This window comes from Macaca fascicularis, chromosome 7, assembly GCF_037993035.2.
Source record: "Macaca fascicularis isolate 582-1 chromosome 7, T2T-MFA8v1.1".
NCBI lineage: Eukaryota > Metazoa > Chordata > Mammalia > Primates > Cercopithecidae > Macaca > Macaca fascicularis.
Window position 1 is genome coordinate 21686896 of NC_088381.1, and position 27109 is coordinate 21714004.

General features: G+C 54.6%; 2 protein-coding genes and 1 long non-coding RNA gene across 11 annotated transcripts in view; 2 read left to right on the forward strand and 1 right to left on the reverse strand.

Annotated features, from left to right (window-relative positions):
• Positions 1-2760, forward strand: part of DUOX1 (dual oxidase 1) — a 35966-nt gene extending 33206 nt beyond the window's left edge. For 4 of the 6 annotated variants that reach the window (XM_073995740.1, XM_073995739.1, XM_073995741.1 and 1 more), the window contains 2 exons: positions 1070-1225; positions 1328-2052. In XM_073995740.1, coding sequence (XP_073851841.1) covers positions 1070-1225; positions 1328-1588 — 417 coding nt within the window. In that variant the 3' untranslated portion in view covers positions 1589-2052. Of the gene's footprint in view, positions 1-1069; positions 1226-1327; positions 2053-2311 lie in introns of those variants that run through there. The other 2 variants (XM_045395374.3, XM_005559426.5) reach the window with 1 other exon arrangement.
• A 1937-nt stretch (positions 2761-4697) lies between these two features.
• On the reverse strand, positions 4698-25376 carry SHF (Src homology 2 domain containing F). Of its 4 annotated transcripts, XM_045395382.2 has the most exons (7): positions 24864-25376; positions 15628-15769; positions 12689-12895; positions 11030-11170; positions 9617-9788; positions 9353-9472; positions 4698-5615 (listed from the first exon to the last, which is right to left on the reverse strand). In XM_045395382.2, exons 1-7 carry the CDS (start codon positions 25359-25361, stop codon positions 5429-5431), a joined length of 1467 nt encoding a protein of 488 aa, XP_045251317.1. In that variant the 5' UTR covers positions 25362-25376; the 3' UTR covers positions 4698-5428. The 4 variants fall into 4 exon arrangements, with proteins under 4 accessions (XP_045251317.1, XP_045251318.1, XP_045251320.1 ...); XM_045395383.2 differs by lacking the exon at positions 11030-11170; XM_045395385.2 differs by lacking the exons at positions 9617-9788; positions 11030-11170.
• On the forward strand, positions 24521-26224 carry LOC141407194 (uncharacterized). The gene is made up of 2 exons (XR_012414932.1): positions 24521-24708; positions 25525-26224. It is a non-coding gene; the product is annotated as an uncharacterized lncRNA (long non-coding RNA).
• The last annotated feature ends 885 nt before the right edge of the window (positions 26225-27109 follow it).

Consider the following 27109-nt stretch of genomic DNA (forward strand, 5'->3'; position numbering starts at 1 on the left):
CTGCCTTTGTTCTTGGCTTCCCTGAACTGGGCAGGTACAAGTTGGTTTGAAACCTGGGGTTGGTGGTGGGTGGGGTGGTATCAAAATATCCTAGACCCTGAAGGACAGAACTGGTTTGCAGATGCCTCCAGGATCCTGCCTGGTTTACAAATACTCCTTCCCTCAGTTAGGGGTGCTCCACATAGGATTTGCTTCTGGGAGTTCCTCCAGGCAAGGTTGGAGGGGATAAAAAAACCCATTCCTTCTTACAGAGGATCCCAGCACTTGCAGCCTTATTGGGCTGGGAGAGGGAAGGGCATGTTGGGTGGGGCACAAGTGGAACTGGCTCAGCTCTCAAGAGGAAGAGGAGGAGTGGTGGCAAGGCAGGGCTGGTGGGCCAGGTTGGCCCCAGCAACAAACCCTCAGGTCCTCACACGGGTCCTTTCACACCAGCCTGGACCTGGTGGCAGGTCCCTGCTCGTTTCTCTGGGCCTGGCAGGTGAGTCAGGGGCGCTGGAATGCGCAGGGCAGAAGCCCAGCCCATGTGCTGTCAGCATTCAGAGGGTGACAGCTCCCCTGCTCTCCTCTGCCCTCTGCTTCTTAACTACACACCCCACTTTACCCCTCTCAGAAGCTGCAGAGGGCTCCCCGCAGGGCAGCTTCCACCCGCTGGTCTCTCTTTGAGCCCATTCCCATCTGCCCAGGCAGCTGCTGGGTCTCCCTGAAGCTGCTCTGTGAAATGCCCTTTAGCCACTAGGTGCCTGGCAGCCTGAGCAGGAACCACTGGAGGGAGCTGTAGGACAGGCTGAGCATGAGAGCTGCTTCCCACCCCAAAGACCTTCACCTCCCCATCACCAAGGGACCTTTCCCATGGCCCTGGGGTCTCTCACTTCCACCTCTCTGGGCCCTGGGCCAACTCCATCTCTGGCCTTAGAGCCTGGCCCTGTGGCCCATACACTCCCTCTCCCCCGGCTGTCTAGGGAAGGGCACAAGCTGGCTGAGGTCAGAAGAGTTCTGTTGGTATGGACACCCCTGGGATGTAGGGAGGCTGAGCTGAGCTGGGTCCTGAGCTCCAGCCATGTGTCCCCAGATCTACTTCATCTGGGTGACGCGGACCCAGCGTCAGTTTGAGTGGCTGGCTGATATCATCCGAGAGGTGGAGGAGAACGACCACCAGGACCTGGTGTCTGTGCACATCTACATCACCCAGCTGGCTGAGAAGTTCGACCTCAGGACCACCATGCTGGTATGTCAGGGCCCACCAGGAGGGTATGTGGGCCACTGTCTGAGGTAGGAGTTGATCCTAGCCGTGCGTGGCTGAACTTTGTTCCACCCTTCCCTACCATAGTACATCTGTGAACGGCACTTCCAGAAGGTTCTGAACCGGAGTCTATTCACGGGACTGCGTTCCATCACCCACTTTGGCCGCCCCCCTTTTGAGTCCTTCTTCAACTCCCTGCAGGAGGTCCACCCCCAGGTCAGTCCAATCCATATCCAGGTTCACTTCCTCTTTATCATTTGGGGTCTGAGCAAAGCTCCCAAACCTGCCCCATCAAGGAAGAAACTGACTGCTGATGAGAACCCATCCCCTGGGAGATTGGTGGGGTAACAGAATGGAAAGGATAGGTGGGGGTCACTCTTAGGTGCTAAGGAAGGAGGCAGGCAATAGGGACTTGCCATCTCTGAAGCCATGATGTATTGTCCAGAAGGAAGAGCTCAATCATTGAGCTAGTCCTCGTCATAAACTCAGGGCTACCCTCACCAATACTGAGTCAGTCCTCACCCTGGACACTGACAGAACCTTTACTGTGAGCACTGGGCTAGTCACTACTCACAAATACTGGGCTAGCCCTCCATGAGACGCTGAGCTGTTCTTCAGCTTTAACACTGATTAACCCAACCCCTATTAGCAATGTTGATCTAGCACCTAGCAAAATTCCACTAGACTTATAAACACTGAGCCAGCCCTCACCATGCAAACCATCAGGAGCGCTTCCTTTTTTTTTTTTTTTTAAAGAATGGGTATTGCTCTGTTGCCCAGGCTGGAATGCAGTGGTGCAGTACCAGTTCATTGTAACCTCCAATTCCTTGGTGCAAGCAATCCTCCTGCCTCAGCCTCCCAAGTAGCTGGGACTACAGGAGTGTACCACTATGCCCGGCTAATTTAAAAAAAAAAAAAAAATTAGAGACGGATCTTGATATGTTGCCCAGGTTGGTCTTGAACTGGGGAGTTACCCCTTCCTGTGAACATTGAGTTATTCCTGCCTCTGAACACTGAGCTACCTCTGCCTCTGAGCAATGAGCTAGCCTTCACTTATTCCTCCTGCAACAGGTCCGGAAGATCGGGGTGTTTAGCTGTGGCCCCCCTGGCATGACCAAGAATGTGGAAAAGGCTTGTCAGCTCATCAACAGGCAGGACCGGACTCACTTCTCCCACCATTATGAGAACTTCTAGGCCCCTGCCCAGGGGTTCTGCCCACTGCCCAGTTGAGCAGAGGTTTGGGCCCACAGCTCACCTCTGTTCTTCCTATTTCTGGCTGCCTCAGCCTTCTCTCATTTCTCACCTCCCAACCTTGTTCCAGGTGGCCATGGTCAGTCACCAGGTATGGGCTCAGGGACCTCCAGGCCTAGGATGTGTCTCAGCCTGGAGAAATGGTGGGGGAGGGGGGACATGTCTAGGGTCTAGAGTGAGAAGTAGGGGAGCTACTGGTTTGGGGCAAAGTAAAACCTCTGTTTCCAAACTTCAGAAACAAATCTCAAAAGACAAACTGACCCGACAAGTACCGTGTGTGTGCAGGTCTGTATGTGTGTTGGGGTGGCGAGTGTAAGGATGCACTGGGAGCATGGATGCTGGCATCTTAGAACCCTCCCTACTCCCAGACCTCCTCCTCTTCTGGGGTCCCCACTGTCAGAAGGGCTGGCAATTGCCTTGCGGGAGGTAGAGGCTGGACCCATGGCAAGCCATTTACGGAAACTCACTCAGCACCACAGTTTAACACCACGACTGATTTCACCCAAGGTTTTAAGCACGTTCTTTCATCAGACCCTGGCCCAATACCTATGTATGCAATGCTCCTCAGCCCTCTTCTCCCTGCTCCAGTAGTCTCCCTTACAAATAATTCACTTTTCTGTGTTCAGGGTTTCTTTATTCTGCCCTAGAACCGGATGGGGAGAGGAAGCCACTCACCCAGCCAGCTCACCAGGCTGACCCAGACATCTCTCAAGCTGGCCAGTGTCCTGAGTAAAGGAGCTGGCCCAAGGTAAAGCGCCCCAGCTAGAGATCTCTTCCCCAGCCCAGGGGTGCCCTTCTTGACAGAGGGTCTGTCAGCCACTAGTGTGAGGCCTGGTGAGCCTGCTCAGGAGGGGCAGAGAGGGTGTGGAAGCTTCTGGAGGAGGTGGGCTGGGGAAGAGAACGCGGGAGGGGCAGACTCAGCTGGAGCCTGTAGGGAGCCAGAGCAATCTGGCTTTTTCCAGGACCTCAGTGACTCCCAGCCCTTCTCTGAGCAAAGGGAGAGTTGGGCACCCGTGCCTACATGGCTCTTCCAGGCAGTGAGATGAGGGCAAGGAGACAAATGAACACATCACCCAACCTCTCTGGCCTGTTTTCCCATCTGCAAAATGGCTGGATGCTCTCCTAGTCGTCTTAAAGACAGGACAACCCTCTGAGGGATTTTTTTTTTTTTTTTTTTTTTTTTTTTGGAGACAAGAGTTTGCTCTTGTTGCCCAAGAGCAACGGCACGATCTCGGCTCACCGCAACCTCTGCCTCCCGAGTTCAAGCGATTTCTCCTGCCTCAGCCTCCCGAGTAGCTGGGATTACAAGCATGCACCACCAGGTCCGGATAATTTTGTATTTTTAGTAGAGACTGGGTTTCTCCATGTTGGTCAGGCTGGCCTCGAACTCCCGACCTAAGGTGATCCACCAACCTCGGACTCCCAAAGTGCTGGGATTACAGGCGTGAGCCACCGCGCCCGGCAAGGGAGTGCCCAATTTAAACGCCTACATACCACATATCCTCAATTTCGAGAAAATAGCCACTGGTTTAGAAACTCTCAAGTACTGTGATTCACAGCACACTTTGGAGGTTGCATGTTTAGGTTCTGGAAGAGGCCCTCGGACGGCCCTTTGGCGCAGTGGTCCCCGGAAGGTGCCTGCCCAGCACGTCCGGGGGTCCTGACCAGCCTGCCCGCGGGATGGGGCGGGCCTGAGAGCCGCTCCGCCTGGCGGCCCAGTGGGCCTTCCCCGTCCGGCCCACAGGCCTGGGCGGGTTCCAGCGGTGGGCGCCGGCCGGGGTGCGGTCTAGGCCGCGGGCCGGTGGTTAGGGGCTCGCAGGCCGGCCCCGCCCGCGGGTCTGTCCGGGACAAACCCTTCCGTCAGGGGGGCGAGGGAGGCGCGGCAGGCCCTCAGTTCCTTGGCCATGGAGACAAGCGCGGCCTCCGCGGCCCGCCCCGCCAGCTTTCCCGCCTCCGCCGGCGCGCGGCTTCAGCGTGGCAGGACGCTCCGCTCCCCGGCCTGGCGCGCTGCCTCTTTGTCTCTCCGCGCCTCCCCTCCTCCCAGACAAATGGCTGTTGGCAGGAAGTTGGACGCGCTCCGGGGAAGCCGCGCGCCGCGGGGAGGGGGCGCCGCGCGGCCAGCGGGCCTTGGGTGCCCCCAGCCAGGGCGGGGGCGGCGGCGATGTTTTGACATCTCGTCAAAGAAAGGAACTTGATGCTTCGAAAGTGCTTTTCACAGCCGGGCTGTGTCTGCTCCAGAGCTGATTTATAAGCAGAATCCACGCTCTCTTCTCCGCTCCCTCCCCCGTCAGCCCGGGGACGGCGCCGGAGGCGCGGGCGCGGCTGTGCCCGGCAGGATCGGGTTTATTTATTGCCTCTGGCCCGGAGCCGGGGCGGCCTGGGGACTGCACAGTTCCCTCTGCCCGAGCCCCTCCCCTTATCTCCCCACCCCCCAAAGCCGGCTGCTTCCCAGGGGCCTGCCTTCCCCAAACCCCAACAGACTCTGGGAGGAGCCTTCCGACGGTCTGGGGTGGAAGTCGGGGACGGAGGCAGAGAGATGGTCAGGCGCCCCATGGGGCCGAATTCTGCTCCACCTCGCAGGGACCCAGTGGGGAGAAGATGGTGGTGGTGGAGGTCGCCACCTCTGCCCTAAGGTCGGAAAGGAGCCGGAGCTGCCAATCTGAAACTCCCTACGACCCCAGCAGCTCTAGAACTCCCTTCCTCCAGGGGCTATCCTTTCTCTCCAGGGTTTCCTCTATCCCCAGCTCCAGCCAACCCCTTACTCCAAGGCCCCAGGAGCCCTTTCCCTTTAGAATAAGTTAAGGAATCTCCAGCTTCTGCTCAATACCCGGAGAAGAAAGGTTTGAAAGATCATGTCCCTGGCAAGCGCCACAGCCCTCAGCCAGGTGATGGGCACAGGGCTGGGTACAGGTCTATCACAGTGCCCTGGCTTCACATCTAAAGAGTCCGGATGGCCACAGGGTAGAGCAGGGACATGTGTTCGGCCCCCTTAATGGGTAGCTTGCGGCTGGCATAGTGGTGCACAATTTCTGGGACGCTGCTGAAGGGCGGGCTATTCTGGCCCAGCACATATTTGTGTTCCTTGGTCCGGGACAGCTTCATGTGCATGAATCCCTGGCTGCTCCTGGGAAGAGGAGAGGAGACTTTGATGAGTGGGGGCTCTCCTCAGCCCCCCATCCAGCCATTCAGTAACCCTCCCCAACCCTACAGCAAATGTGGTGGTTCCAAAGCCAGCTGAGAATGTGAGGTGATTAGGGGAGGTGGAGGTCAGTCCAGAAAGCAGGGGTGGTGGTGGTGTAAGTAGGTAGCACTGGGCATTGGCTTTGTGGTGAGGCCACTGGGTGTGCCAAGAATGTGTGTACAGGGAGTATACAGGGTGTGTGCAGGTGGAAACTGAGTGACCAACACCACCCCCGACCCCTGCTGGCCAACCCTGGGGTCCAGGCACCCTGGCCCTCCAGCCTCTGTGGCCAGGGCCAGTTTAACCTCACCTTTCGTGAGCTGTATGGTAGGACACCTGTGAGGGGCTCCTGGTGGCTCATGTGGAACCACATACACCCTTGGCAGGAGGGTGGACAGATGTGACAACTAAGCTAGTCTTGGTTGGGGCTCTCCCTTCTAAAGACTAGGGGGAAGGGAGAAGCTGATCTGGAAGACCCCCCAAAATCTGGGAGTGCTCAGCTGCCTCCTCCTGGGGATATCCCTTCACTCTCTTGCTCTCTGGGTCTTCGACCAAGCCCCTAGCTCATTTATCTGGCCCTTCAGCCTACAATGACTTCATTCCCTTGCTCAGGGACATGCTCCTGCCTCTCCCATCTCCCTGCCACAACCAGGAAATCAGCATCAGTGCCTGGCTCTGCCCTCAAGACAAGGACCCCACTGCTCAGAGCTCTGGCTAGCTCCTGAATGTCCAGGGACCCTCGGCCCATGAGAGGGCACGGGAGTACCCAAGTACATTTGTCTAAACCACCACAGGCTTGGTCTGTGAGGCCTCAGGTCTGAAACCCAAGCACAGGCAAGGAGTAAGGAATGTTTTGGGGAGCCCTGAAGCCTAAGTGTTATATACTGCTGGCCACAGCCTACTTGGGGACAAGGACAGGGCTTAGAGATTAGTGTGGAAAGCAGAACCAGTGAGGGGGCTGCCTCCATCCTGAGGTCCACCCCCCAGAGAGGTGAGGCTGGCAATCCTCATCACTCGCCTCCCCTGTCTGGGTACAAAGACCCATTTCACCAGGCCCACAAGTGAGAAATCAGAGTGGGGAGGCTGAAGGGAGGTGACAGATGGGAGGAGAAAAGGAGGCCCCAAACTCCATCCCTCTGTCTCCCCAGGCATGGAGTCCTCAGGAGCCTAGCAGACTTCTGGGAAAAGGCCTGGGCCCCAGGGCTGGGCGTGTCAGGGTGCAGGGTGGCGGGGGCCATCTGTAGGTCTGAGATAACTGAGGCTGACAGCTCAGGCCCTTGGGAAAAGGAGCCAGGGGCCTGAGGCAAACGGCCCCTGTGGGTGGTGGAGAGGGGAGGCAGTGTCCCCTGTCAGGCCCAAGGCTGTGGGCAGCAGCATGGGCCCTGCTTTCCTTCACCTCTTCTCAGTTTGGGGCTGACCACTTCCCCCTTAGTCCCCCTGGGGAACTGTCTCTCCTAAAAGCTGCACATTGTTATCTTTTCGAAAGAGATCTGCCTAAGAAGGACAAGTGGCCAGAGAGCTCAGCAGCCATCTGGATAACCAACCTCCTGCAGAGGGGATGGCTGTGCTTTCCCGCCTCCTGGGACAAAGTCCCAAGGGTCCATTAGGACACAGCAAAGCCCCTGCCAGACCCTCAGGGTACTGGGGTTAGGACCAGCTGGACTGCAGGACCAGGCTGTAGAGCCTTTTTGAGGAAGTTGTTTAATTACCAGTGAAAGCCCTTCCATTAGGGAGAGAAGAGAAACCATAATCATATTTCAGAGAAGCCATTTATATGTAAACGAGGCTCTGGCAGACAGATGTGGAGCCAGGTCAGCCAGGGCGGGAGCAGGTCTCCAGGCCTGCCTTGCCATTTTACCTCCCAGGCTAAGGCAGGCTGGCAGGGCTCCACTCTGGGAGCCAGACCCCTGGCATCTCCCCTTACCTTAGCCTGTACCAAACAATAATATGGCACTGGTGGAGCCCTGGAATACCATGGTTTGTGGAGTCAGACAGAGCTGGGTTCAAATCCTGGTTTTGGGACTTTATTACCTGGTGGCCTTGGGCAAGTAACAAGCCTCTTTGAATTTATTTTCTGTCTATAAAAAAGAGATCTATCTTGCAGGGGAGTAGTTGCTTTAGAAATGGCATATAGGTTGCTTGGTGTGCTCCATGAACTTTAACTATAATTTTTAAGGCAATACACATTTCTGAGGTTATATACATCAAATTTTTGACAAAAACTCTTCTGGGAAATGCTTCTTTGATTTTATAATTCAAAGACTCCTAGAGTATGACAGCTGGGGGAAAAAAAGCGATATCTATCAATTCTACCTTTGGCAAAGGTAGAAACCGAGGCTTGGCGATATTAAGTGATTTCTCTAGGATCACATAGCTAGTTTATCAAATCCAAGAATAGAACTCAGGTTACCTGACTATAGTCCGGCACTTTTTCTATTATCTTTTTTTTTTTTTTTTTTTTTGAGACAGATTCTTGCTGTTGTTGGCCTGGGCTGGAGTGCAATGGCACGATATTGGCTCACTGCAACCTCTGCCTCCTGGGTTCAAGCAATTCTCCTGCCTCAGCCTCCTGAGTAGCTGGGATTACAGGTGCGCACCACCACACCCAGCTAATTTTTGTATTTTTAGTAGAGACCGAGTTTCACCATGTTGGTCAGGTTGGTCTCAAACTCCTGACCTCAGGTGATCCACCAGCCTCAGCCTTCCAAAGTGCTGGGATTACAGGTGTGAGCCAACACGCCCACCACTTTTTCTATTATCTTTTAGTGAAGTTGAATAATTATCCCCCAGATATGTCTGGTTTAGTAGCCCCAAGTTTCCATAGATTGGATTTGTTTGATGGTCCCACAGAATGTGGTACAAAGTGGTGCAGGTGTCCTACTAGTGATGGTGGGAGGCAAATGAACATACCACCCCACTGGCTTCCTAACATGGGGTACAGGGTCTACCAGGCAGAACTCCTGGTTGCCCAGGGCAGGGCTGGCCATGCTACCAGGGAGTCTGGGAGGCTGATCTACTGCTCCTGGGAGGAAAGCCTGATGGGAAGGGAGGGCCTTGCCTCCCCTACCTCTTCCAGGATCCAAAAGCTCAGACACCCCCCGTCCTCAAATACACACACACAGACACACACACTCTTCCTCAGAGTAAACAGGAATAACTTTGTGTCCACTACCCTGCCCTCCTTCCAGCACCCAGCCCCCCTCCCGCCCCCTCGCCACCCTATACCCTATAGACTCCCTCAGGAGTCTATAGACTCCCTATCTCCTTGCTTATGCTTCTAGAACATCTTGGGCTTCCATTAATAATGACAGTGATGATTTATTGAGCCCTTAGCACTATGCTAAGCACTTCTCATGCATTATTTCACCTAATCCTTCCCTATATCATCCCCCATCCATTTCATTAGTAAGGAAACTGAGGCCTAGAGAGGTTAAGGGGGCCCAGGCCACACAGCTAGAACAGAACCCTTCTGAGCTGCATGCTGAGGATCAACTATTTCTCCCAATGGACTCTGAGCTCCCTGAGAGCAGGGGCTGAGTCTCAGACATCTCAGGACCCCCAGTGCCTGGGGATCATTCGTGGGGGATGGGGACCTCCCCAGCTTGGCGGGCATAAGGGGAATACTGGAGTCCCCTTCCACCCTGCTGGCTGTCCCTGCACCCACAACCGTCCCCACTCACTTGAGAGACAGGGAGAAGTCATTCTTGCTGGTCTCACTGTTGCGTACCAGGTAGCTGGCCTCTTTGCACAGCCGGAGCAGGTTCTCGGCGTCGGTTCGGCTGATGGCCCCATGATACCAGCTAAGGATGAGAGAGAGGAAGGGGGGCATCTCTGCTGGGTCCCTCGCCGTCCAGGCCCACCCATTGTGGGTGTCCCCTGTAGGGAAGCCAGTGCCAGGAGGGGAGGAGCAGAGAGGGAGTCCCCAGCTGGACACAGACACTCACACCTGGTTTTCCAGAGGCAGTGCTGGATCTGTCCACTCCCCCAGGGGGCTGCTGGGCTCCACGCTTAGGGGCTTGGCTGACTTGGGGTTCCCTGCAGAGAGTCGGGGAGGTAGCCGCCCCTTCTCCTCCCGGCCAGGTGACAGGCAGCTCTTCTCCGATCCTTCAAACTGGGCTGTGGGGAACATATCAGTCATGAACTCTAAGGACCCTAGAGGTCCTCAGAGGTCCCTACTAAATAGCCAGTGCCCAATCCCTACTCCTTCCCCGAAAGGATCAAAGGAATGTTCTGGGAGGGCAGCCCAGGCTCAAGGGCCTGACTGGCTCTGGGGACATAATCTTGGATCCATCCCCAGGTGGGGGTGGGCCTTCTGTGCCACAGGGCCTCGCAGTCCCCACACTGTGGGAGGAGAGGGCAGAGAAGCAACCCGAGAAACCATGCACACTTCTCCCTCCAGAGCAGCTGACTGCCTTCCCCCAGTCCATCCTCTCAGGGTGGCTTCAGCGCTGATAATATTGTTTCTTTCTCCTCCTCAGAGTTCATTACCGTTCTCCAAATCACCCTGCCAAGCCATTCTGTAGAAATGACTTATCGATCTGAGAACAATTATCTGACTCCCCTTGGTGCCATCCTGACAGGCTAATCCTGCCCAAAGCCACCAGCCGGCTCGCCCCTCCCCCACCCCCAACGTTGCTGCCCACTGGCTCCCTTCCTCAACCCACAGAGGCCCAGAGGCAGCACCTCTGCCCTCCCAGACCAGGGCAGCCTGATAGCTGAGCCTACATAAGGAAAGGCTGAGCCCCCATGGGTCCCCTGGCCACAGGCACACAGGCACACATGCACACATGCACGTATGGATAGACACCCTCCTTCATCCCATATTTTAAAATACAATATTCAGGCACAAATGTACAACCAGATGCTCATGCCTCTGCACACACACCCTTGGGTGCCCACTCTGGACAGAACTGAACATAGAGGAAGAATTAAGCGTATTCTTTCTCCTCATTTGGGCTCTTCTCTCCCTGTAGCCCTTTGAAGCCCTTATTGTCTTTCAGCCACCAGATGCAAGGGTCAGATCTGCTCCTTTGTGCCAAGGAGTTCCACACTTCCTGTGCCTGTCCCACCCCCACCTCAGGAGTATTTGCATTGCTGAAGGTCAAAGTGAATTTTAAATGGTGGATTTTTGTAGCGTGGTAAGGAACACATTAGAAAGGGGCCTCCCTGTAGGAGACACCATCCCACAGCTATGGGGAAGGGAGGAATGTGTATTTTGTCTCTTTCTTCTTATTCCCAAATGAGATTCTTCCTGGGGTCTCCAAACCCTGCCCCACCTCTCAACTCCTCCAACCCAACCCGCAGGGCCTGGAGGGGTGAGGACATGTCACCCTGGCCAGAAGCCCCCCAGGACCCACCGCTGCTGTCCTCCAGGCTGGGCTCAGGGAGGGGTGAGGCTGGACCGGAGATGTCCCTGTCCCCATCAGGCAGGGAGGGGCTGCTGTCCAGCTGTCCCACAGGTGGAGGCCAAGGTAGGTCTTTGATGACCTTAATGTCAACTGGAGCCAGCAGCAGAAGTGAGAAGAGAGACAGACAGTGACAGAGACAGAAAGAGGTAAAGGTTGAGACACCAAAACCCAGAGCCAGGACACAGGACAGCCTAGAAAGGAGGAGGGGGAGGGGCAGAGGCAGAGGCAGGTCAGCTTTTGGGGAGGGACTCAAGGACTGGGCGGAGCCAACGCTGACCACACCAGGCTGGCCTGGTCAGACGGTGGGAAGCGCAGGTGGCAAGCAGCAGGATGCAGGGTCTTGCTCTGCCAGCTCGTGGGTCCCCTTCATTTGACCTCTTACAAGCCTCCAGGGCCCACAGATACCAGGAACAAAGGAAATGCAGGACTAGGAGTGACCAGCCCCTCCCAGCACCACCTCCGGGTTCCCATAGCCTCCTGGCACCCACAGCCTTGCCTCCCTTTCTCCTTTTCCCCACAGCCTGGGAACTTGCAGGCAGCGAGAAAGAGCCAGCCTCGCCTCAGGTTGTCAGGATTACTCAGACTTGGGGGCAGATGTTTTATTGAAATTTAATGCCCACCCCCCATCTTGAGAAGAGTGATGCCACTCCGGCTGCTGGACTGCTAACGAGGTTTCCTAATGACGAGCATAGATTTTCCCATTAAGCAATCCAAACCGTATTGATTCTCCAAGGAGACTTCTGGAGATAAACGGCCCGTCCTCAATGGTGTGTGCTTTACAGGAAGAATATTAGAATCCTGTGGTTTTCCAGTCTGGCTGTCAGGGTGGGGAGGGCAGAGGAGGGCTGGGTCCAGCTCCAGGATGAGCCCCTTGCCCAAGCAGGGCAGAGGGGCATATGCAGGCAGGAGTGAAGTCGAATGACATTTGAGCCCTTTATGTTCTCCCTGAATCAAGGACCCAGGAGCAAAAGCCCTCTCCCTGCTCCGGGCTCTTGCTCCACCCACCTCAGACCGCTAACATGAACTTTTCCATGGTGGGCTTGGACTTGGGATGGACAGTGGTGTGGCTGCAACAGAAGAAACCTGATCTTCATCTGGCAATCAAGGGATTTCTCATAGCCTCACTCTGCTCCTCAGAAATCTCCTTGGGGCCAGACACCCCTGGTCTGCCAGGGCCTACCACTGGGAGGCAGAGCCCTAGAATTCAGGTTACACCCATAGCTGTCTTCATTGTTTGAAGTAAGTGCCTTCTTTTGTTAAATGTAAGTATTTTAACACATGTCACGAGTTTCATAAGTTTGTTTTGGAATTTATTTTTAAATATACCCAGTCCCCAAAAGATAGAAGTAGTCTAAGCCTCTTAGCTTCCAAGAGGTGGTGATGCAGGGCAATACCTTCATCCTTCTCCTGTACCCATTCCTTGACCCTAAACACAGCGCTGTGTCCACACTGCCAACCCCACCCCCTGCAGTACAGAACTCAACTACATTTCCCTAGAGTCCTGATCCTGGGCCTCCCTGGGCTCCTAGGGTCCACTCCTTCCATTCTCTTGAGCCTGGAAAGCTGCTCAGAGGCCCCGGCTGACCTGCCCTCTCCAACAGGACTCACCTGCAAAGGCTTTGGAAATCCGCTCCTTCTTCCACTCCCAGGGCTGGTCATACTCCTCGGGGGGCCTCTCATCATCCTCTGGCAGGCGGGACTCCCGGGGCCAGGGGGCCCCCTCACCTTCCGGGGTGGCCCCATCCTCCTCTGGCTCATAGGGTGTGTCATACAGAGGCAAGGGCTGAGTTGCTGTCTCCTTGGAGCCCCGGATCTCTGCCAGGGCAGGGCAGGAAGGGAGAGGTGAGGGCTCAGCCTTGGCTTTCTGGCTCCCCTCCTCCTACAATGCTTCTCAGCAACAAGCCAGGCCTCCTTCAGAGGAGATGCCCTGGCTCTGAGGGGAGCTCAGCAACTACACATCCTGGGTTCCTCAAACTCAAAACACTTCGGGTCACTAAAAGCAAGGGAGCCAATGAAGGCAAGGGCGAGTGGGCACCAGAGTAAAAGACAGGAAAAGGATCCTGCGACAGTCAGTGAGGGCTGGGTAAAATTTATGAGTTTAGGAAACTGAGGCACAATCCTCCCGTTGTCCACTTCCTCCCTGATGCCAAGTTCCATTTGTTTCCTTCTGTCTCAAATGATATCATTCCTTTTTATCTTTATCTTTTTTTTTTTTTTTGAGACAGAATCTTGCTCTGTCACCGAGGCTGGAGTGCCATGGCACGATCTCGGCTCACTACAACCTCCGCCTCCCAGGTTCAAGCGATTCTCCCATCTCAGCCTCCCGAGTAGCTGGGATTACAGGCACCTACCATCATGCCTGGCTAATTTTTGTAGAGACGGGGGTTTCACCATGTTGGCCAGGCTGGTCTTGAACTCCTGACCTCAGGTGATCTGCCTGCCTTGGCCTCCCAAAGTGCTGGGATTACAGGCATGAGCCACTGCGCCCGGCCCGCAAATGATATCATTTCACAATCACAGAATTATTCTTTGCTGCCCAGACACTGTGGACCACCCCCGCCTTGAAACTTTCCCTTCGACAAGTTACATTCATCGTCATAAAGACCTCTCGCTTAGACATTCCATGGTTTCAAACACATCACCTTCTCCAAAGCTAACTGGTTCTCTTTTTGGGATCACTGACCCAGCCCCACCATTATTTTGTCCTTCCTGACTATCTTGAATGCTAATATCTGACCTTCAGTTGTGTGGCCTCCTGTACCACTTCAAGTCACACAAGTCACATCTGCTTCTCCAAAGTGACTATTGGAAAGGCAGTGACCATCCTCACCAAGGACCTGGCAAATACTTTCTTTCTGATCACCCCCAGCTGGCCTCTCCCTAGATCCTCTCTTGGCCTCTGTTCCCCAAGACCAGGTCTTATGTATCTCTCCCTATCCTAATTCCTTGAAATATACGCCCAGCCTCATGGCACTTGCTGCATCTGTATTTCCAGTCATTTGTGTCCATTGCCATAAAGATCTTTTGCTTTGACATACCATCGTTTCAAACTGACCACCTTCTCCAAAGCTAGTAGTTCTCTTACTGGGATCACTAACCCCAGTGAAAATATGATAAAAGCTATGGAGCTACTCCCCAGAAAAATGTGCTCCTATATTTTCACATATAATTTCAGGGCATTCATGGGGGCTTCGTGGGGGCTTCCTGGGGTCCACACCCTCTGACCTAAATGGAGTAGTAAGCTTCTCACTTTCTCCATTTCCGTCTACTACACTGTTCTCCTTGGACCTGGCCCTCCTTCATTCTTCAAATCCCATCTGTTCTTTGCCAATACCCAGTGACCTTCACCCTCATCTTTCCGTGTGTAGGTTACTGCTAGGGTGAACCTGCATTCTCCAGGCTCATGTTTCCAAGGGCTCCATGGAATAATATTCCAGGGATATTCTTGACCATTCTCTGCCTCCCTTACCACCTCTCCCAAGTAGGAAGAGCAGTTTATTGTATTGGTCAGTGAATGCACGTTCTCCTGCTCTTGAAGAGAAAGAACATTCTGGTTCATGCAGTCAGTGGCCTGCTCCTGTGTGTCTTTGACCCCGAGCCCCAGGTACCAAAGAGCAGGCTCTGAGCTTGGATGGGGACAAGCTCTGGCTCTTCCTTTGCAGGGTTCCCCCACTAGGCCTACTGAGTTGCCCAAGTCTGAGTGGGCAAGTTTAATTCTGTGGTGAAGTATTAAGAAGCCCATTGTGGTGACACATAAGCCCATTGTGGTGAACATAAGTAATGTTCTCTAATCAACTTTATCAGTAATAAAGCTGACATTTTCGTCCTGTTCCTCTCTTGCTCAAGAATTCATTATGGCTCCACTCCCCGTTTTGAAGCAAGTCCAGATTCCTCATTCCAGCCTACGAAGCACTACCCTGCCCGTCTCGGACTCTCTCATCTAGGTTCCCATGCACACCCAGCGCTAACATCATCTGCCCCTGAACAAACTTCCTCTCACCCTGCCTCAAGGCTGTGGCTTGGACAGACCCACCCCGTCCTCTCTGATCACCCCTATTTGATCTCTTTCCCCTGGACTCTCTCTCAGCCTCTGTTCCCAAGACACATCTACTCATTTCTCCCTAGCCTCACTCTTTGGACTACTTGCCCAGGCTCATGACACCCACTGTAACCACATTTCCAGTCATCTTTCTCCAACTGCCATGAAGATGTTTCGTTTCAAACTCATCCCCCCTCCCAAGGCTAGTGGTTCTCTTTTTGGGATCACTGATCCTCCCAGCCCTCGCCACTATCTTTTCCTTCCTATCTTGAATGCTTCTATCTGCACTTCAGTTGCGTGGCCTCCTGTACCACTTCAGGTCTCATAGGTCACAGCTGCTTCTCCAAAATGACTCTGAAAGGCAGTGACCATCCTCCCCAAGGACCTGGAAAAGACTTTCTCCATATTTTCCAGGGACCAAAGAATCAGTCCTTAGACTTGTGAGTCACAAAGCCTGTTCTGCAGAGCCCAGGGCTCAGGGAGCACCTCCCCTGCCCCTGTCACTCACCGGCCATCATCTTTTGAGCCTCATAGGGCTCCATGTAGCCATCATTTTCAGGGACCTTCTCTGGGGCTCCTGAAGCTCCTGCTGAACCTTCACCAGTCTCCTGAACATCAAACGGGTCCGCATAGTCTTCTAGGATTGCTAGCTGTGGGAGGAGAGTGAAGACACTGGGCTTCAGGGAGAGGAGAGGCAACTCTGCTTCTCCCAAGCTACTCTGTCCATGGGAGCAAGAGTCCCAAGTAGGCTGCCTTCAATCCAGACCCCCAGGTACTCAAGGACAGGCTCTGAGCTTGGATGGGGACAAGCTCTGGCTCTTCCTTTGCAGGCCTTCCCAACTAGGCTGCCAACCAAGTGGTACATCTTTTTTTTTTTTTTTTTTTTTGAGATGGAGTCTCGCTCTGTTGCCAGGCTGGAGTGCAGTGGCGTGATCTCGGCTCACTGCAACCTCCACCTCCTGGGTTCACGCCATTCTTCTGCCTCAGCCTCCCGAGTAGCTGTGACTACAGGTGCGTGCCACCGAGCCCAGCTAATTTTTGTATTTTTAGTAGAGATGGGGTTTCACCATGTTGGCCAGGATGGTCTCGATCTCTTGACCTCGTGATCTGCCCGCCTCGGCCTCCCAAAGTGCTGGGATTACAGGCATGAGCCACCATGCCCGGCCCCAAGTGGTACATCTTTTCCACTAATTTTGTGCCTCTAGGCCATCTCCTAGGCTAAATGGCCAGAAGGAGGCTAATGGGCCTCAGGTCCTGCCTCAAGTCAGGGTCCAAGCAGGACCAGAGCCTACACCAGGTGGTTCAACAAAGGGAATTACTTCAGAGAAACAGTTACAAAGGTGTTGGAAGAGTTCAAAGAGCAAGCAAAGAACAGGCAGACAACTCAGAGATTAGCATGGTCCATGCTTACGAGGGCACTTCCAGGTGGTGAACGAATAAACAGCTGCTCATCATCAAGGAAGGGAAGGTTGAGTACTCACTTTTTCAGTTCTGCTGATGGATCCTCACAACCCCTGTCATGTGGGTATTACTGTCCCCATTTTAAGGAGTCAGAGGCTCAGGGAAGTTAGGGAACATGTCCAGGACCATTCTACGTAAGTTGAATTGGAACCCATGCCCTTTGTGCAAAAGGCTGCCAACCTGCCACCAGGGGGCATCTTGGCTGTCCTGGGAGAGAGAATGCTGGATGGAGTCAGCTTTGGGGCAGCCCTGAAGTTGTGCTGAAGTCCCTGTGGGTCCTGGAGGGCAGGGACAGGAAAGGCTTCCCTTTGGCCCTTCACTTCCCACACTGCCCCTTTCTCCCACACAAGTGGCTCACGGACACTCCTCTATGCCTGCTGTCATTCAACGCAGAGTGAACTGCAAACCACACACTCCGAAGAGGCGCTCAAGGTGCTCGGGGCGGGGCGCAGCTGAGGACAATAGAACCTTTCTCCAAACTGGGCTTGGGCTTCTCCTGATGGGGCGCTGGCTGAGGCAGAGACTGAGCCCAGTTCACCCAAGGCTGCCAGCACCCCGGGAGCACTGCACCAGTGGGTTGACAGGCGATGACAGGAGGTGGCTCCAGGGCCTGCGGCATGGGGAGAGGCCACTCTTGCCTTTCCTTAAATCTCAGTCTAGGCTTTGATTCTGAGCCAGATCAGGGCTGTAGGAGCCAGCTGGGCTGGGAGGCCGTGGGGTGACTGGCCTGCTCCGGGTTAGAGGGACTGGGAATGGTGACCGCTAGCAAGGCAGAGATGAAGAAAGGAGACTCTCCGCCTCGGAGACCCCTTCTGCACGTTCCTTCGACCCCGCTATTCCCTCGGAGGCACCTCCCAACGGCTCCTACCATCTCATCCGGGCTCTTCAGCTCCCACCTTGTTCTATTCATGCCCTCAGCTACTTTACCACCTCCCTTGCATCTCTGCCTGCTTGTGGGATAACCACCATCTCAGATCATCCCATTACCACCACCGGGCTATCCATACCTGGAACTCTGTCATTTTTGTCTTTCCAACTCCAGTAAGCACCTGACATACAGTAGGCACTAGACAAATGTTTCTCCTTGATTATCACCTATCTCCCCTTGGAGGCCTTCACCCCTAGTCCTGCTTCCGCCAGGAAGTAGAGAAAATAAATCCACTCACCCCTACCCACCCAAGCTGCTTCCTCCCAGGCCAACTGGCACCCACAGCCCCACCCTTTGACCAAGGGGGCTCTGTGGTCAGCCCACCTTCGGTGATTCTGTCGGTCGGCAGCCAGCATCACACTCTTGTGGCAGCCGCTCAACAGTGTCTGAATCAACCAACACATTATCCTTAAACCCTGCGACGTCTCTCCAGTGCTTCAGGAAAAAGTCTGTAGTTAAAGAGATTTGAAAGCTTCCACTTTCCTCTTTAGTTTCTCTCTACTCACCTTGGATCACTTTGTTACCAGAAAGCTGCATGTTCTTTCTACTTCAAAGGCTTTCCCTCTGCCTGGATCGCTTTCTCCTTCCTCCTCAAGAGCTAACTCTTATAGATTATTTCTTTAGCAAGCCTTTCGATACTCCCCCAGGCCTGTTAGGTGTCTCTGTGCTGGGCTATTATCACACTGCATGGTAAATATTTGTTTTGTTCCATGTCTTCCTGCAGACTGTGAGCTTCCTGAGGGCAGGAACCATGTTTACTGTCAAATTCCTGAAAGCTCTCCGTAAATATGTGTTAACTCCATTCACATAAAACAGGAAGAATGGACAAAGGAAGTACTTTTCCTTGTTCACTCAGCAGAGGAAGCATAAATCTGGATTGGGTGGGGTCATATGAGGGGACAGTCTTTCCAAGCGAAGCTGTGTCATCAGAAGCTGCTTGGCAGAAGTAGCTGGTCCAAGCCCCCGATATTCCCCCCACCCCTGCTCCTCCACTCCATAGAGCCCCTCCAGCCTCTCCCTCACCAAGCCTGCAGGCAGCACCCTTCTTACCCAAGTCCTGGGCCCATGCCCAGTGCCGCGACCCCTCCCAGGCTGGCGTGGGCCTCCTCAGCTCTAGCCTGCAGTGCCCGTGGGCGCCCCGGTGGCAACTCTGTGGGCAGCTCAATGGCTCCTCTGTTCCATTCCTGGCTCCACACCCAGCTCCAGGAAGCCCCGGCCCCACACCCTGGGCTGGGATGCCCAAAGGAGCCGCCCACAGGGCTGGGAGTCAGGAGCAGCAGCAGAGATGCCAGTTGGGAAGGATGGCAGGACAGGCACCCACCCTGGGCACAGAAGATCCCGGACAGAACCCAGGCCTGCTTTCCTGTGGCTTCTAGGTCCCCAGGATAAACTGCTCAGTGGAGGAAGCTGCCCCTATAGGCTTCCGACCCCTTTGACCTACCCTAATTTGTTGTTTTGTTTATGGTCCCTTTGCCCCACTCTGACGTGCTCACTACTGTATCCTGCATCAATCTCAGGGCTAGCACACAGTAGATACTCAATGTATACTAAGGGACGCTCAACAGGTGTCCTCTCCAGACTCCATCCTCTGGAGTGACATCACCTTTCAGATTCACCTTGACCTCTAATGGCTGCAGGATCAGGCTCTCAGCAGATCTACATCTGAATAGAAATCAAAGACTGTGGCGCAAAGGCCAAAGGGAGGAATTGTCCGCAAAGGAAGGAATTGTCCGCAAAGGAAGGAACTGTCCGCAAAGGACTTTTGGGGAAGACACCTAAAACCACGGCTGGTATTTAGGCACACTCTCTGATATAGCCAGAATGCTGCTGAAATGCTGAAAGAGTTCCAAACTAGTAGGTAAAGTATCTACTACCCAGAGGATCCCATCCCTCTCCTTCCTGCCACCCGGCAGGGTGCCTCCAGGACTCTGCTATTGTGTCTGTTCCAACTGGGCAGTGCCCCTCCCAGAGCAGCTGTCATACTTTGAATCTCCTTCCTGCTCAAGCCTCTCCTGTGGTAGCTAGCAGGCCCGCCATCTGGTTCCTCTTCCACTCTGCAACTGGGCCAAGCAACACATTCTTGACCCCCACCACGGGGCTCCAGGGGGGTGTGGATCTAGGAGGAGCAAGAGGGGCACGCGTTACAATGCGCGCCTTGCTCTGCAAGGTCCCCAAAGTCTACCACTGCCCCCTCCTCTATTTCTTTAGCTTACACTGAGTGTCTGGAAACCTCTTTTTATCTGTAGACCTCTGTCTTTTTATCTGTAGAAAAAGGATGGTAATAGTACCCATATCATAGGGTTGGGAAGAGGAAAATTAATTTGTAAAAGTTCTTAGCCCAGAGGCTGGCATGGAGTCAGTGCTGAACAAATGTTAGCTCTGAGGATAATCTTTTACATTCAGGTATTAAGGCCTCAGAGTTTAGGTGCTTGTCCAGGGTATGCAGCTTGTCAGCAGCAGAGACAAGACAGGGACCCTGACTTCCTGACTTGTAGTGTCTTACTACAGATTTTCCAAACATTTGGGAAATGCAGCATCTTCTCTCCTCTATTTGTAGATTTAAAATACACTTTAAATCTAAGCAGTCCTGCAGCAAAGAAATCAGTCTAATTTTGTTTAATCCTGTAATTTCTCAAAAATATTTAACCATGGAAGCCCTTTGTCACTGAAAATCTATTAACCCGTTACAGTTTGGGAAGTAATGGTACATTACTTACCTTCCTCGAGATCAAACTTTTTCTACCCATGGTTCCTGCTTATTGCAATGTCCTTCTCCTATTTTATCTGAGAAATCCCTTGACATAAAACAAATGTCTTTCCCTTTTCTAATTACAAGAACAATGCCTTGTTTATAAAACAGTCACACATTACAGACATGCAGTCCATCCTACCAACCCTCATAAGACCCTTGGGTATGTCTGGTGCCACCTTAGGACTGGGGAGCAAGTGGTGGTCCCCAGCATTCAGGAAGTGGTAAACTCAGTACAAAACACACCCCTCATTCCTTCCCTAAGAGTCTGCTTCCTCTTGTTCATTAGCAATTGCTTAGTGAATACCTCCTCTCTGCCAGGCACTTGGTGGTAGGTGCTGAGGGTCCAGGCATTGGGCTCACTCTACTACCTGCTGGCTGAGAAACCGTGCAAGTGTGACTCAGCATCCTGTGCTCTGGTTTCCCCATTTGTAACCTGGGGATAGTAGTAGAATCTTCCTCACAGGATTGTTTTCAGGATCAACTGGTCTAACACATGTCAGCTGCCTCAAAATGGTACCAGGCACAAGGGAACTGCTTAGTAAATGTCAGCCACCATATTATTAAAGACAAAAAGACCAAATTTCTGAGTCCTTCTGGAGGAGGCCCACAGTGATAGACACAAAATAAGCTCCAAGTTGTGAAGCCCTAAGGCTGGGCACCAGGCTCTGGGGGCACCCACAGGCCCACCACATGCAGGGTTTGGGCCCCACTTTTGCTCTCACATAATATGTTGATTCTGTGATGAGGGCTAATGGAGTGGGCAGCAGGTACCCCTTCAAGCCCTGGGCCCCAGCCAGGGCTTGCTCAGCCTAGCCAGCAGCTCCCATCCATGGTCCTCAGGTTCCCAGCTCCCAACAGGCAAAGCGCCAGAGCTGAGTTGTCACTGAGTCATTCACTAGCCAAGGTAAGAAGCACAGATGTCTTCCAGACAGAGTTGGTGCCGCAGTGTGGGGTGACGGCACTGGGTGGAGTGGTCAGGCCTGCCATCCAGTCCCCCAGTAGCTGCAGGCCTCAGCCATCCTCAAAGTAGCAATGGCAGCACAGATGGCCAGCCTGTGAGGTTTAAGAGATTTAACTAGTCTACAAAAGTTCCTTCACCTGGACTCCTCCCTTCTCCTCCCTTCCTTCCCCAGACTCTCCTCCTCCCTCTATCACCATCTGCAAGATAAGCAGATTGGACCTACAGACTCTGTGGAAGTCCTAAGAAGGAACAGTAAAACAAACAAGCAAACAAACTCCAAAAAGGCAAGCACCAGGTCTTCCAGGTGCTGTGTCCCTTTCAGCACCTAATGACATACACTTAATGAACACTGGCTAAGGGATGGTCCTACATTGACTGGCAGCTCCGATCAATCCTCCTAACCTCAGGGCAGGAATGTCTTGTTCAACTTCAGATGCCCTCACTGTATCCCTCACTTAACTCTTCCTACCTCTGTCTGTTTCCTCCTTTCCAAATCTGTGCCTGGAGGATCCAAGTCCTGTGGATATCATCTGTGAGATACAACTATTTTTTTAAGTTCTTAACATTTTGGGGCTTGTGAACCCCTATGAGAATCTAAGAGCTATACCTTTCCCCAGAAAAATAGGAAATATCTGCACACAATTTCTGGAGGTTCATGAAGCCCAGGAACCTCTCCATGAGCTAAGAAGAGCCCTGGTTTTAATCCAGGGTGCCTGACTGTCTTATTGTCCATGTTACCTCCCCACCCAGCCCCAAACATGTATCTTGGCATGAGGGAGGCAAAGGACACACCGCACAGATGGTCACAGACAGCTCAGAGCTTCGTCCAATCAGAGCCCTGTTCCCATATCCATCCCCTTCCCTAATTACACCAGGTTTTTCCTGCTGAAGGTCTGAGAAAAGGGAGCAAAGCAAGGGAAGGCCCAGCTCTCTAGCCCCCCTGCCAGAGCATGGCCTGGGGGCCAGACAAGGGCCCAGCATCATGAAGAAGCTCTTCCTCTGGCCAGATGGCAAGGCCCTGCCTGCCCGTTGCAGGGCGCGGCTCCTGCTGCTCCCACACCTGCCCTGCTAGGCCTGCCCAGATGGCCACCCCTGCACCCCTGCCAACTACAGCAGTGGGTCCCAGGATGGGCTGGCAGCCAGAACCCCGCGTGGAGAGAAGGCTAATGGTCCTGAGCCCCCCTGGGCCTCTCAGGGTACTGTCCAGGACCTGGTTCTCTCCTGCCCCCATACTAACTGGGTTTCTGCTCAATCCCTCTGGCTTGTCATAGAAACACCTCCACCCATTCCATCAAATCTCATGACCCATCCCTTCTCAGAGGGTTCTGACTCCCCCAGCCCCAGCCACTGGGTTCCAGAGGAGAGAATAGGCCAGCACAAAGCACATCCCTGTTCCCAGGCCTCATCTCATGTCAGGAGGAGACCTCAAAGCAAGCCAGGAGGCCTGAGAGAATGAGGAACAGAAAACAGTGAGAAAGTAGCCACATAGTACATAAACACCAGCTCCACTGGGCCACAGGGGCATGCGCCAGCTCACATCCAGGAGCAGCATCTCTTAGGTTTAGGGTAAGGGACTCAGTCTGAGCTTTTCCTAGGGGAAGACTCAGACCCCAAACTCTGCTCCTAAATGGGTGGGGAGCTGCTGTCTCTAAATGGTGGGAGGCCCCAGGTCAGGGCCCATAGAGATATAGCATCCCTGCCCCGGGCCAACTTAGATGGCATCCTGGGTCTTTCTCATCACACCCATTAAAGAAACCACAGATTGTATGGCTCCTGGGAGAGCCTGCTGGATTTCATTCCTGTCCCTGTAGCTGACAAAGGAGTCAGACATCTCTTGGCCCCTAAGTCTGAAAAGCACACAGATCACAGGGCTGACCCAAGCTGAGGCATGGAGGCCCTTGGCAAGAAGAGGCTGTGAGTTGCTGCATGGAACTGTGTGGGTGCAGCCCCTTCCTTGGGGGTGTCTGGGAAAATGTGCAAGGGAAGCTGCGGCTAGGGGAGTCCCTGACCCTCAGGCCACCCTGATAATGGACAGTCACCATTCAGGACATATTTATGCATCCTTCTTTATGTCAAGCATTGTGTCAGGCACTTGGGAGACACAAGAAGACATGGTCCGTGTCCTGGAGGAGCCCATGGCTTGGTGGGCAGCCTGTTAGGTCATCCAAGCCACTGTAGAGAGGAGAAGGGCCAAAGACAGCTCAGGCCCATGTTGCCTGTGCCAAACAGGCAGTGGTTAGAGAGGAGGAGACTGACTGGTCAGTGGGAAGAACAGGGCCTACCCCTCTCTCTGCCTCACTGTCACCACCTCCATCACATCACACAATAGCGGGGGACAAGAAGCAGACAAGCACAGCCTGGGAGAAGTGCCCTTGAACCTTCCTCTGCAGAACAAGTATCCTGGCCCGGGATGGGCAGCCATGCCCCATAGCAAAAACTAGGGGAAAAAGAATTTGCATTCCTGAGGCTTCTGCTCTGGCCCTGACAGATCCCTCTCATCCAGGAAATGTGGCGGAACCGCGCTCTCTCAGCTAAAAAGCCTCAATCCTGGAGCCAACAGATTCGGAAAGCAACTCTGCACTCCAATCAAATACAAATGTTCTCTGCTGAGGAGCGGCGGGTAGGCCCCAGAACTGAGCTCCCGGGGCGAGTGAAGAAGGACAACAGAGCCAAGGCAGCCCACAGAGTCATCATCACAGAATTGAGGGGCCTGGAATGGCTTTCAGCTCTCACTCTGCCAGGGAGGAATAAGGCCGACCCGAGTCAGGGCAGGGCCCTGAGGCATGGTGGATGTCCTGTTCTCCTCCCTATCCTGGTGCCTGCAGACCCAGGAAAAGCTCCAGCCTCCCTCAGAATGGACCCGGGGGAGAGGGAGGCCAGGAGGAGAGGAGGAATGGGCTCAGCTGCTTAGCCCCATGTGGGCAACAGGTCCTGAGCACTGACTATCCTCATACCTGATAGGACAAGGGAAGGAGGAAGGAGTGGGCCTGGACCCCAGGAAGCCCCCCTTGGCAAGAACTGTAAGCTGCCTGTCTTGGCCTCCTGAGAACAACAGCCCATAGGGCAAAGACCAGTTCGTGCTGTGTCCGCAAGGAGAAACCCGTCTTCACCTCCTTTCTGGGGCTTCGGCACCTGCAAGGATGCTTAGGCTGGAGAAATAGGAGGAGGAAGAGGAGGAGGAAGCAAAGAGGCAACAGGAGGGAAGAGCTTTGTGCTGGCTATGCCCTGGGGGAAGGGTCAGAGATCAAAGGGCAGTGAGCTGCTGCTTCCAGAGGGGCAGAAAGGCCATCAACCAGTGGGGGTTGGGAGGTGCGCCTCAATTCCCGCTAGAAAAAGCCTCACGGATCAGGCTGGAGGGGGCTGCGAAGTGCAGAGCCAGCCTGGGAGGGGGAGGGTCACCAGTCCTGGGGCCATTACAGGGAATGGGGCAGAGGGGCAGAGTTTGGGGCTTCCGTCTCAGATGAGTCGGCTGAGAACCTGAACAAAGGTGGGTGAAGGCTCGGAGCCCCGGGGTCAGGGGCTCGCGTCTGCCAGTCGCTGAGACACCGAGGGGCCCGAGTCAGGCCACCTTTGTCCCTCTCGCGACCTCCAGACCCCTGACCGCCTCCCCTCCCCGCCATCCCGGCCCAGCGCGGCACTCACCCTGTCGCTGCTGGCGGGGGGTCCGGAGATCCGCTCATCAGCAGGGGGCGCCGGGGGCCCCGGGGTCTCGACCCGAATAAGGCGGTGTGGGGGAGAGCCGTGGCGCGGGGGCGGCGTGGGGCCGGGGGCAGCAGGGGTGGCGAGGGCGGCGGAGCCGGACGACCCGCCGGAGTAGGGGTCTTCGAAGTCGCGCTCCCGCTGCAGCCTGTAGGCGGCCAGGATGTCCGGAGGCGGCGCGGGGGGCGCGGCCGGAGAGGGCGCAGGGGGGCGGTAATCCGGCTCAGGGGGCGCCGGCTTGCTGCCCCCTCCGCCGCCGCCCCCCCCGCGGAAGCCCAGGTGCTCCCGGAGCCACTTGGCTACTCCGCCGCTGCCGCCCCCTCCTGGGCCGGCTCCCGCACCCCCGGCGCCCCGGCGGGACCCCCCTGGGCCGCCCCCAGCGCTCCCCTGGGCCCGCGGCCCCGGCCGGGAGCCAGCCGGAGGAGCTCCGCTCAGTAACATGGGGCCCGCCAGACTGAGCGAGGGGAGCGCAGCCGCCGGTGGGGGGCGGGGGCAGGGGTGGGGAGGGGGGCGGGGCTCTGCCGGGCGGGGAGGGGGCGGGGCGCGTCAGTAACAAGGGAGAGGCGGGACTCCGCTCCCTAACGGGGTCTTCCTCCTCCCGTAGCTGAGAACAGCGGACGCGGGCTTCCAGCCAGTGTGGGCACACAAGAAGTGAAGTGGGCAGCCCTGGGGCAGAGGATGCGACTACTGAACTGAGGTTGAATCCTTCACGTGTCGCTACGCGATCCCCTGTGGGGCGCGCATCCATCCCCATCTGTTCTTTTCCCCAGCTCCCAGGTCGTGCGAGACGCAGAGAGGGGAGCCCCCAGACTCCTGACTCTAGGGCGCCTTCCGCCTCTCCTCTTCCCTCTCCCAGGATCTTGCAACTGGGAAACTATAATCTAGGAGGAAAACCTAGGCGGGCAAGAAAAGGGGCTGTTCTGTAAGATGTGTCTGTAAGCCTCCTCCTCCCGTGCTACCTTGGGAGCCCCACAACCTCCTCCCATCCAACCCTACGCACTGCACATACCCGAACCTATGTTACTTCCCAATCCAGGCAAACACATCTCACATCACATACAAACAACTCCCTAGAGACGCCCACTTCTCCCGTGTCGTTTCCACACACGCCCTTCTCACACGCAAACAGCCCTCGCTCAAACACCCCCCACCCACGGGAGCACCTGCCCAGAGCGGGCCCACCCAGCCCTGACGGTAGCATGCGCACGCACGCAGAAATCCCTTCCAGCCACATCCCGGGCTTCATTGTCAATCAGATTAGTAACAGAATGGAAACAGACAAGTCAATAAATCAAGTCTAGAAACAGTCCCAGTGTTGTCTATCACCAACTCCTTATCCTCTCGAGGCTTGGATGCTCAAGTGCTAGGCATTTTTGTCTTAGAAATAAAACCACTTCCGACTGGGCGCGGTGGTTTACGCCTGTAATCCCAACACTTTGGGAGGCCGAGGCGGGCGGATCACGAGATCAGGAGATGGAGACCATCCTGGCTAACACGGTGAAACCCCGTCTCTACTAAAAATACAAAAAAAATTAGCCGGGCGTGGTGGCGGGCACCTATAGTCCCAGCTACTCGGGAGGCTGAGGCAGGATAATCGCTCAAACCTAGGAGGCAGAGGTTGCAATGAGCTGAGATCGTGCCACTGCACTCCAGCCTGGGCGACAGAGTAAGACTCCCGTCTCAAAAAAAAAAAAAAAAAAAGAGAAAAAAGAAAGAAATAAATAAAAGAAATAAAGCCAGTTCCTCACCATAAATGTAGCCCTGAAGCCAACACCAACATTTGCTTTTGGCTCTGCTGGGAAAGTAGCTGCCTCACCTCACCTTACCCCACTCTCTTTCCCCCACTGCCTCAGTGTCTCCGCACTCCTAGGCTCATGTCTGCCTCTTTTTTTTTTTTTTTTTTTTTTTTTTGAGACAGAATCTCACTCCATGGCTGGAGTACAGTGGCGCGATCTCAGCTTACAGCAACCTCCACCTCCCGGGTTCAAGTCCTCCCACCTCAGCCTCCCTAGTAGCTGGGATTACAAGCGTGTGTCACCATACCTGATTAATTTTTTGTATTTTTAGTAGAGACGGAGTTTCACCATGTTGGCCGGGCTGGTCTCGAACTCCTGGCCACAAGTGATTCACCCACCTCGGCCTTCCAAAGTGCTGGGATTACAGGTGTGAGCTAAGGGCACCTGGCCATG

Excerpts from the sequence above, each read along its gene's own strand:
- SHF (XM_045395382.2), bottom strand. The coding sequence starts at position 25,361 with ATGTTACTGAGCGGAGCTCCTCCGGCTGGCTCCCGGCCGGGGCCGCGG. Across the intron at positions 12,896-15,627 it reads GGCTCAAAAGATGATGGCCG|AGATCCGGGGCTCCAAGGAG; the intron begins GTGAGTGACAGG and ends CTGCCCTGGCAG. Across the intron at positions 9,789-11,029 it reads CAGCCTGGAGGACAGCAGCG|CCCAGTTTGAAGGATCGGAG; the intron begins GTGGGTCCTGGG and ends TGTTCCCCACAG.